This window comes from Sander vitreus, chromosome 23, assembly GCF_031162955.1.
Source record: "Sander vitreus isolate 19-12246 chromosome 23, sanVit1, whole genome shotgun sequence".
NCBI lineage: Eukaryota > Metazoa > Chordata > Actinopteri > Perciformes > Percidae > Sander > Sander vitreus.
Window position 1 is genome coordinate 16671931 of NC_135877.1, and position 11469 is coordinate 16683399.

Sequence of the window (11469 nt, forward strand, 5' to 3'; positions counted from 1 at the left end):
TCACTTGTATAGTTACAAGGTCTAAATATTAATTAGAGGGATACTGAAAGCTCGGCTAACCTCTTCAACCCTGCTCTGTTGGTATTTTTTTTTCAACTTTCTTAATCCTCTTGCCTTCACAGAGGTGCCACTAGCTGCCGGCGCTACCTGACCTCTCAGCCTGCTGCTCCAACTGTAGACGCTCCCTCTGTCTCAGCAGTTGTACAGGTATTTTGAGTCCTAAACCACGGTGCTCTGGTGTTTGCACGGTGGATTAAAAAACATTATTGACAATGAAATGTGAGATTGTGCAAGGGTGTGTCTTTTAAAGAAGAGGTGCGAATATGTGGTAACGTATTAGAGCAGAGCTCTTCAACAACCCCTAGGGGGTCCTTAGAGAACAGTGGGGGCCTCCAAATTATTGTTAATTTTTGAAAGTTTTTTCAGAAATGAATATGTCTTCACATGAATCCAACATATTATTAGCAAATATAAATCTCCACTGATGATAGGCTTACTGGCCTATAGGTAAGGTAGTCACTAAGATAGCCATCCACAGATACAGTTCATCCTAAGGATTCACTGTGCCACATGTGTGTGTAACAATAAAAGATGATTTATAAAATCATGCCGACAAATATTATTTTAATAGCTTAGTACTAAAAAGCACTAAAAAGGTATGTGAAGGCTTTGGGCCACCCTACACTTAATTGTAGGCCCATTTTAATATGCAACTTCATTTTATACAATATATGTAGTAGGGGGTCCCTGCTCCATCTCTCTTTCAGTTAAGGGGTCCTTGGTTTAAAAAAACGTTGAAGACCCCTGTATTAGAGTTTAAAGTGCTCCAAAATAATCCTATAGCATGCTGAATTAGTGCGTCTCATTTAACTGTAATTCAGTGGTTTGCAATTATAGCTTTGTAATATTTTATCATGTGTCTGCCTTTTGTGTTGATATAAAGAACACTGGAATACTTCATTGAGGACTAACAGAACAACATTTTAGACTCTTTCTGTACATTTTTGGGACATTTGCAACAAGAGCTCAGCACAGACCAGGGCTAGCTACATTAGTATTTGGTGGTCTTTATATCAGGCATTGTTAAGTATCGGAAGCTGCTACTTCCAGAAGTGTTTTTTGCCATTCTATAATCCTGTTTCTTATTTTTTCGTTTTAACAATATTCTTCTTCTTTTTTTAAGATTATTTTTTGGGGCTTTTCCCTTTATTTTAAAGTGACATTGGATAAACAGAAAAGGTGGGAGAGAGATGGGGCATGACACACAGAAAAGGGCCGCAGGTCACTGCAAAGGACCTACATGGGGCGCACGCTCTTACTGGGTGAGCTAGAGGTCGCCCCTTTAACAATATTCTTAATGAAAATTTTGCCTCAGCCACTGTTGCTATGAAAGAAGCCAGTCAAAAGAAGCGAATCAGAGAAGTAGGGATTTTTGAGTGCCATAGTTGAATGTGTGCCAAATGAATCCTATATTGACAGATTGTATTGTCTTTTTCTCAACATGTACAAAAACAAAAAAGCAAAGCCAGTGTTTGGATATTATATTTGGATACACAGACTTGTACCTGTAATTATTTTCAAAGAACCTGATTTTCTAACGCTGATATTTATCTTTTGTACTGATGAAGAAGCTCCAACTGTGAGTCAGCTGAATAAGCTTATTAATCGTGTATTTCTATAGTGTAAGAAGTGGATTTTAACCCTCAAATTCCTTTCTCATGTCCACTACTTTAGGTCCAAGTAGTCAGGATGTGTCTGCAGAGAGATAATGAAAGGGAAAGTGCTGTTAGTTCCTGCAGTATAAGATTAATAACCATAAAGCCACCATTACCACAGTATGCAAGGTGACTGAGAGAATTACAGGCAGCTTCAAATAGTTAATCTTCACAAATGATAAGCATGGCTCAGACATATAAATTATCGCTCTAATCTTTGCTATTTATCGTAATTCCACTTACAACTTTTGAGATGCCTCCAGGGCTCTCGATCAAATCAATCATGAAAAGGTTTTTTATGAAAATGAGTGTGAGAGGAGAGCCTAAATCCTGTATCTACTCTGAATCCAGAATGCAGATTACTGTAGACAGTGAAGTGCTGTATCGGACTCTTGTCTTGTCAGTTATGGGGGGGGGGATAGGCAGGATGGAGGTTGTATTTAGCTTTGAATTTGCAATTATTTTCTCAGGTTAATGTGCTTTTACTTCACTCTGCTCATTGATGAACATTCACATATGGTCAACTTAGCTTAGGAGCTAACCGATTTGAGAAAATATTCGACTGCAAGCAACTATCTTCTAGTTTGATGACCTGTCTCTGCCGGTTTGTCAGATATGCTTTGTGATGGTATATGAGAAGCGACTCGTGAAAGTCTATCAAGCTGTCACGCTGTTGATTGCATGGCATTTGTGCCATGGCTCCCCTTGTGATGGATGATGGACCCTGTGAAGACCGACTGCTGGAGACAGATGACTGACTGCGATAGTGTGAATGTAACTTCCCCCCAGTGAGAGGGAAGCAGGCTCTGGTTTTTGCAGGAGTGAGCGGCGGGAATCTTTCCAGACTTCGAGGCAGTTAAAAGCCTTCACCGTGGGAAAAGTTACTTATCTGTCTGGGCTGATAGGGAGGGCGGGGGAGGGAGGGAGGGAGGCTAAGGTGGGGATGTTGAGTGTTGTGCTGGTTTCCTGAGAGCCAGACCTGAGAATCCTGCCTAAATTGTTCACCGTTAACATAACACGGACATACATTAAAAATCAAACAGCAGAGCAGACAATCAAAACTGGTCAGAACTGAAGGTAAAACACCATTATAATCATGCAGAGGGCAATCAAATCAAATGCGGGGGACAGATACTCTGAGTTTCACCCTGAGAGTTCTCTGATTTACTGGTTGTGTTATTAGGTGCATACAGAATAATTCATCAGTGGACAGAAAGCAGCAGGTGGGGGGGGGGGGGCTGCACCGGAGGCCACTGTTCTTATTGTTACTTCCCAGAGGCTTTGCACTTTATTTTAGAGGCAGGGCTCTTAACAAGTCACTGTGCTCTTACCATTAGACAGGATACAGAATGTATGCCACTATCCTTTGTAATGTAATCCAGGGTGGGTGTTCATACTGTACAGATCTTTTTAAATGGTGGCTGCAGACTATATTCTGGGACTTTTATTTGTGTTAAACCAAGTGAAAATTCCAATAATGTGGTGATAAAAGCCTGTTTATATCTATAATTTTGCATTTAAAGAGGGGGTTCAGAATTTTGGACATAGGACCTCATTTCCAAGTTAGCCAGTGTGTTATTTATCAGTGGAGACCGTTTTCAACACTTTTCATCCAGTCCTTCCAGTTGCAGAGTTCACTGGTGCTAGGCTAGCGCAAGTCAATAGTATCTGCTAGCCTGCCACTAAAAACAGTCTTACCGACTCCACAGTACAACAGAGGCAAATAAATTATAACGCCAGACTATCGATGTAAATGTCTGTGTTGATAGAATAATGTTGGAAATGAGGTCCTATGTCTAAAATTCTGAACCAGCCCTTTAAGTGCCTGGCTTTGTGCATGGGGTAGCACAGAATATCAGTGTAGGGTTAGGTTTTGCTAATCTAACTCCTTCGCGTTCCACTTCCGGGATTGCTCCGGTGCAGCTTGAAATTTCGCCAGATGTCCTTCTTTTCGGCAGGATGTCTGTTTGATCTGTTGGAATTTTAAACTGAACCGGTGAATTTATGAGGACTATGGTTAACTGCTCCTCAGATCTCTGCCTAGTAAATCCAGACAGCTAGCTAGACTATCTGTCCAATCTGAGTTTTCTGTTGCACGACTAAAATAACTTATGAACGTACACATGTTCCACCAAAACAAGTATCTTCCCGAGTCTATTTTGCGCCACCCATGACGATTGTGATTGTGATTGTTTAAAGAAATGCCAATAAACCAGAACACGTTTTTCTCCCATCCCGGAATGCTGTATGGACTAGCCAGACCCTCCTCTGGTCTGGTAAGACCAAACTAGGTTTGGCTTGATTGAAACTAAAGGGTCGACCCTTGACCAAAATAGCCAGAAAATGAATGGATGGGTTATTTGCTACCTACTCTCTTCTGCCTCCACTCTGTACAGTGCCCCCATCCTTTCTCTGCCAGTTCCAGCAAAGCCAGAGATGCTGTTGACAGGCTACCAGGTTCAGCTGCACATGTCTTGGCACCCCTTCATCCTCGAGGGGTCAAGCAAAGGGAGATGCAGAGTGATGGACTGGACCTTTCCTTTGCAAGGTCGAGCAGATGGTAGCGAAATAAACAGGTCCAATGCATCAGATGTATTGGCCTGAATAAGACAAACTGAACCACACACTGACGACGTGGAAAGAGCAGCTTCTATTCAATCATTCAACCCTGTATCGAGTGCGATGTAAAACAAGCAGCCAAATTCCCAACAATGACTCCGCTGGAGCTGGAATGGCAGTGTTCGCTCAAAGAAAGTGGATAATAACTTCCTCTTTCATTGGCAGCGGAAGCCATCATCTGGCAATTTCGCTTTATTCCTGACCAGCTTTAATTATCCTGCAATGAGGCTTGTCATAACCATTACATCATGTAGCAGAGCGGCGTAGCAATCCCAAGGGCAGCGTCACTGACTGAGCCAATGAACTCCCATCTGGCCATGTAGATTGGACTGATGGCAGATTTCAAGCAATATGAATCTGCAGAAAGGAAATGAAGCTGCTGTGCATGTGTGTCACATTTCCAGGAAAAATGACAATCATATGAACAGGAATTGTGAAAATGTTCTGTTAACACATATTATGTTCAATAGTCATATTCTCATCAACTCACACTTATGGGCTCATTGTGCACCCGGCATATCTCACGCAGTTTAATCCCACACTGTTATTCCAGTCCTTTCACTCCCTGCACTGTTGATGTTCTCTTCTCCTCCCCGGCACTTATTCTGCCACGCGCAGAGCATTCCTCTCCTTGTTCAAACACTGCCTCCAGAATTCCTGCCCTTGTTAAAATACTCCCGTTCTCTTTCCCTTTCTTTCTCTTTTTTAATTTTCGCTCCGAATCCGCAGTGCTCCCAGCTCTGGAATGCAGAGGCCCTTTACCAAATCCCGCGGAGAAGAAAATGATGCATTGTCTGTCGCTTTTTCGTCACCAAGACTCAAGGGCAGCTAAATTGTTTTGAGGAGAAATTACAACTCTGTCTTTTTGATATCTGCTCTTTCTCCCTTTGTTTGGAGGCGTTTAAAAAGTCTGTCACAAGCAGGGCCATAGGTACAATTGAGGACTGAGGGAGACCTAGGGGTTGACATTCTACAATTCAATTTCTGCACATGGTGATTATTTGACAGGCTGATTACATTATTTTTGCACTGAATATACTTAAAGAAATGCTTATTCACTTTGTTGATGAGAACTAGATGGTCTGTAGTTATGGGGTTATATCTAAAGGAAACAAAATAGTTTAATCCGTAAACCACAAATTGTTGTTTTTACAGTTTGCGTTTCGTATGCTAGCTGTTTCCCCCTGTTTCCAGTTGTTATACTATGCTAAGCTAAGCTAACCATCTCCTGCTTCCAGCTTCATATTTAGCGTATGAGAGTGTTATCAGCTTTCCTATCGGAAGGATATAAATAATACAATAGTTCCCAAAATGTGAAACTATTCCTTTAAATTTGACTTCTTTTGGGTCAATAAAAACTCATAAGAGACTACAGTAGGGATATTGGTGCCATTGCATGACACCTTACTTAGGGAAATATTAGGATGTTTTAACCCCTTTTTTTTAAATCAACAAAATAAAGTATATGCTAAATATAAACCTTTACCTGAATAAAATATAATTTAACATTAGAAAAGTTTTATAGTTTAAATAAGGAAATATCTGATCAAAGAATAAATAAACAAACCTAAGAATCTGATGAATAGATTGATAGGCAACACTATAATGCACCCAGTATCCCTCCAGCACATTTTTATATCCGGCTGTGTGGAGTTGGCTTTGAAACAGCACACTATTATGAAAAATTCTAATAGTTTGACTCTGTTTACACAAGTTTCGACATTTTCTAGGAACCCTTTTGAACAAGGCAGAAAAAATTATACTTGATCATAATGACTCTTCCTATGGGAAACAAGTTATTTCAAGTCATTACTGGAATTTTTCATTTGTTATGAGAAAAACACGATGTTGAGGCTCAAAAAGGATTAACATGCCACGACAGACAACTCCGCAACGTAGCTATTATATATGTACTGTATATCCATACAATTATGGAAGTAAAGCTGCAAACTATCATTACTGAATATGAGTTCAGTAACTGAGTGAAACGAGATGTTAGGAGAGGCTCCACAAAGCAGATTGGAAGTTATAAAGATGTCAACTATGTGAAGGTAAATACCCACAACACACATTTGTTTGAAGATGGATTATATTCAGTTAGTTCTTTGTTTGTTTCACGTACCTTTCCTCTAGTTTGAGATAAAAACAAGGGGATTTTTCTCTTTCAAGCCATTTCTTTTGGCGAATGACAAAACTAGTACAGCAAACTGACTGTGTATCACAAATGCTGTAAAAGGTAACAAAATATGCTTCCGAATCTAAATATTAATGAGAAGAAGCTGAGAAAGACTTTGAAAGAGTTTCATAAAATACAAACGCTTCGTTCACCAAAAACTTTGAGGGTGTTTCAAGGAAATAAAAATCCTTTTCTGTGAAGTTCACCTGAAAAAAAGAATGAAAATGTATTTGAAAGACTTCTGTAGCAACAAAGTATTTGAACTAGGTGATCTTTGTGGGCCCTTGTCCATCCAGAAATAGACTGTAATTGACATAGTTCCACTTTCGAGGGGAAAGGAATGACAATGCGGCTGGAAAAAAGCAAGTCAGTTGATCTAACTTTCTGAAGCTTACAATCTGCAGCATCTTAAGTGTCTGTAAGCAAATGTCAAAAAGAAGAGACATATTTGTGGTATGAAAAAAAAACACGTATTATTGCTACTCTGCTGCCATGCCAGTGGAAATACCGCTACACACACACTCTCACTCTCGCTCTCGCTCTCTCTCTCGCTCTCTCTTTTCCTTTTTTTCCCATGGAAAGCTGGATTTGGGAAAATCCTTCCCTCTCTCCTCCTCCAGCCTTCACATCCGGGTCAGTTGGGTTGGTTGGAGCTGGATGCTGCCTTCAGGTGCCCGTCGTAAACTTGTAAACTTCGAAGTTTGGAAGTTGTAAACACATTTCCTTCATGTATTTTAATAAATGTGCCACTTAAGATTGTTACTTTTTAGAAATGAACTTACACAGAACAATGCGTGGCTTGTGTAGATATTTTATGGATAAATGCTCATACAAAGTTGGCTTTTTGTTACAAAAAAAATATTATGTTAAATTGTTTTTTGATATAATATTGACATAGGCTACAGGGCCAGCAATAAGTCTATATTGCCCCCCCCCCCCCAGGTGTAGGTCCTTAAGCCTAAATTACCACTTCCTAAATAAATTAACTAAAAGAGTATGATAATAAACTAATACTATCGTTATTTATTGAGTGGCTTTCATGCTTTCTCTCTGCAATGATTAGTTTTCAGCTAAAGGCATCATATAGATTATCCTAAATTCTGTTTTTAATTCTTTGCTAGGTCGTTTTTGAACACCGAACTGTCAATACCGATTTCTGAGGCATCGCATGAAGGCATCACAAGTTGAGCAGCTCCCAGTTAATGCAAAGGCAGACTGATGATCCAGCTGCTGTGAGTGTGTGCGCTGACATGGATACAATTGGCTTTTACTGTTGAAACTGGACACATTACAGTGGTACGGTGACAGTGGAGGACTTCAAAGAGCGGTAAAACTTCTTCCACGGCCGCACTCATGTGATTTCCCCTTGTTTGAGCCATGTCCAAGAGCCTGAGAAAGAGGAAGAATCACTGGACTAACAAAGTCCATGAGAGTGTCCTTTGCAGAAATGAGGAGGGGGAGCTGGGGCTGGAGTTGAAGGGCGGCGCAGAGAATGGACTGTTCCCGGTTATCGGCGAGCTTCTCCCGGGCAGAGCGGTCTGCCACAGCGGCAAACTCTGCCAGGATGAACTCCTCCTGGAAGTCAATGATACCCCAGTGGCTGGACTCACCACCAGGGACGTCCACGCTGTGGTCAAACACAGCAAAGACCCCGTCCGAGTCAAGTGTGTCAAACAAGGTGAGGTTTTTAAGCTTTCACACCAACTTTCCCGCATTTCGTAATGATTTTTTTCCCGGACATAAAAAAAAACAACAACAAAAAAACAAAACCCGTTAGATTTTTGACACGCTTTTGTGTTTTGACAGAAGTGCTATTGTCTCCTAAAACTGATAGCCTCCCCTATGCTCGATGCTATAAACAAACCATGTTGAGAAAATTAACTTTTTGTAGTGTTTTGTTGTTGTTACAAGTCTTCTGGACTCAGACATTAATATTCTCTCCAGTCGTTGTTGTAAAAAAGGTGTTTTAGACGTGTTTTGGTAAAGGTCTTGTTGCTATGTGGTGTAGCTTTTCAAGGGGGTGTGTTACATTTGTGGCAGTCAGAAATACACACGCCAGTGTTACACACAATTCAAGTGCACAAGTATGGTTTCATCTTTGTACACAACTAATAATAACAAATATATAATACCCTATTGATGCTGTACTCACTGTAATATTTCTAAAAGTCACGCAGCCACCATAGGTCAGATTACTGAATATCCAATAGCCTAGGTATAATACCACTGCATTGGATTAGATTAGATATTGGATATGATTATATTGGATTGCACTTTATCAGACTCCTTTTGAAATGGTCCCAAACCAAGCCTGCTTCACATGCACACACGGAATTAACTTCAGAACAATACTGTTACAAGCAAACATCTCCTGTATGGACATTAGGAATAGACATATTCACATATACCCCCTTAGAATTGATGTGTATAGAGCTGAAACAGTTAATCAAGTTAATCTGCAGTCATTTTGTTCAACAACGCCAAGAGTTCTTTAGTTCTGCTTCTCCAATGTGAAAATGTGCTGATTTTCTTCATCTTCTATGATAGTAAACTGAATATTTTTGGGTTGGGAGTGTTGATCAGACAAAACAAAAAGTTTTAATAGTCAATTTGAGTTCTGGAAAATTGTAATGGACACTTTTGACTATTTTAGTTGCGGCCCTAGATGTATGTAATGACTGCGATACTGAAGTCTTTTTTTTTATTTATTTATTTATTTTTTTTTTCTTGAAGGAGAGAAAATTGCTCTATATTTTCTTAACCTTTGAATCACATATGCTTTTTTTGCAAAGCAGACATTTTAGTATGCAATATTTATTATCCAATTTGTGGTACATTAATTGGATTTGGAGAGCATATTGTATAAATGTTAGAACAATTTCCAAAGTCCCTATTTCAGCAATATAGCGGTGTCATGAGAAATGAAAAACACCATAAAGTATGATAAGGTCAGAGATATTGAATGCCACAGACACAGCGGTAGTCCCCTCAGGAATACTTTTTTTTTTTTTTTTTTTCAAGCAAGTGCAGTGGATTGCTTAAGCAAGTGCTATGGTTTCACTTTCAGACACATGAAGCCAAGATTGTGCCGTCCAGACTCCATAGTTGTTGGAGACATTTCTGAATTGCAACACATGCAGCTGCCAGAGCACCCATGTTGACTCTCAACTTTAAAGAGCACAAGTTATTTAAATTTGCCTAACTCTCACCAACTACATCTAACGCTTGTCAACTTTGTCCACTGGATGTGCAGCTCTTATGTCACGGACACACTTGTCTGGCCGTCTGTGTCTTTGATCCTTGCAGCTAATGACACTGGGTGTTATGCATTGTCAGCTGAGAGGAGGATCTGTTTTTTTCATTTTGGGGTGAAAAAAAATCAGCAAAACCCCATAAGAGGCTTTGGATCAAAGTCTTAGCCTGTGTGTTTGTATGTGTGTGACGACGTGGGTGTGCGTTCAGCATCGCACCAGGGATTTATTCAAAAGGCAGCCAAGCCTATATCAAACTAATGTGTTACTTTTTTTCCTCCATTAAATATTCATATCCTCCAGTGATTGCTAAAGTGATCGATATTCTTTTGTAGCTCTGCAGGCGTCTGCTCAATCGCTTGTTGACAGTGTCAAGTTGTTTTTAATATCAGGGTTGATATGTATATTAGTAAACATGTGCACAAGTAAATATTATGGGGGGAAAACACCCTTGCCGTGTCCTTACAGCAGGGTGTTCAGTAACAGATAGTTTTCACTGCTCAGCAGCAGAGGCCCGTTAACTCCTACGATCTATTTCAGTAGATTCCTTATTGAGTAGAGTCAAAAAGCACAGTACAGTATTATCACAATAAGCCAGGGCTGACAGATGATACACATGTGCTCTTGCTCTGTGGCTTTATGCCATTCTTATGATACTTTCTAAAAGATTGTGTGCAATAAAAAATCATTTGTATTGTTTACTTGTAATGATTTGCCTGCTCTAGAGCCACAGAGTGCTTCTAAAAAAAATATTTCAAATGCTCCAAAATGTTCCACATGACATGGAAGCAGATACTGTAGTTGACCAGCAGATGTGGAAACACTCCTTTGAGCTGGATGAATGTAGCATAGCAGGGTGCCGTTATGTGGTGGCGTGGACGGGTCTGATCTCAGAATGTACCGTTTACAACAGAACACTGTAACCGTTCCTACAGTACTGCAAAAACATGGTTAACTCCGGGAATATTTGTAGGACGGAAATTATTATTGGATTAATAGATAAGTTAATTGACACAAAACTATTTAATCTTAATTTTTTTTAGCAAAAAGTGCATTTTTACCCATATTATAAAGACAATAATTAATTGATTAATTAATTGAGAATATAACCGGCAGATTCATCGATAATGAAAATAAACTTTAGTTGCAGCCCTAAAATTGGGACTATCCCCTAGGGCTGTGTTTTGGCAAGAATCTGGCGATACGTATCACGATACATGGGTCACGATTCAATATATTGCAATATGTTTCAAAACTGTGCGTTGGGATTGTTTTAAAGTATAATTTTAGAAAAACTAATATTTAAAAAAAAAAAAAGACATGATGTGCATAAAAGTCAAAGAAGTTTACTTTAGGTAAACAATTCAATACACAGAAAAGATTGTGGTTCACAGGTTCTTAGTGAGCACATTTTTATATGCTAACGTAGCCAAAGTTCAGCCATAGCTACATTGTTAGCTTCTAGAAAAAAGTCAGGCGCTGCTAGGCACTGTTAGGCAAGGACACTAGTGGTGCGTCTCAACATAGCCATCTAGCGGTAGGGGGTTTAAACACAACATAAACGTGAACCATTGTCTTACATGAATATTTTTGCACGTAAACAAAAAAAATTATCGAATACAGTATTGCTAAATAAAATATCGCGATACTCAAGCATATACATTTTTTTTTCTTACACCCCTACTATCCCCTAGTTTGTCTCTTTTAC

The 11469-nt window shown here is 39.6% G+C and overlaps 1 protein-coding gene across 1 annotated transcript in view; it reads left to right on the forward strand.

The window, feature by feature from the left end:
* The first annotated feature begins 7725 nt into the window (after positions 1 to 7725).
* The window catches only part of magi2a (membrane associated guanylate kinase, WW and PDZ domain containing 2a), a 230460-nt gene continuing 226716 nt past the window's right edge, over positions 7726 to 11469 (forward strand). The window contains 1 exon segment of the mRNA XM_078242955.1: positions 7726 to 8188. Coding sequence (XP_078099081.1) covers positions 7888 to 8188 — 301 coding nt within the window. The 5' untranslated portion in view covers positions 7726 to 7887.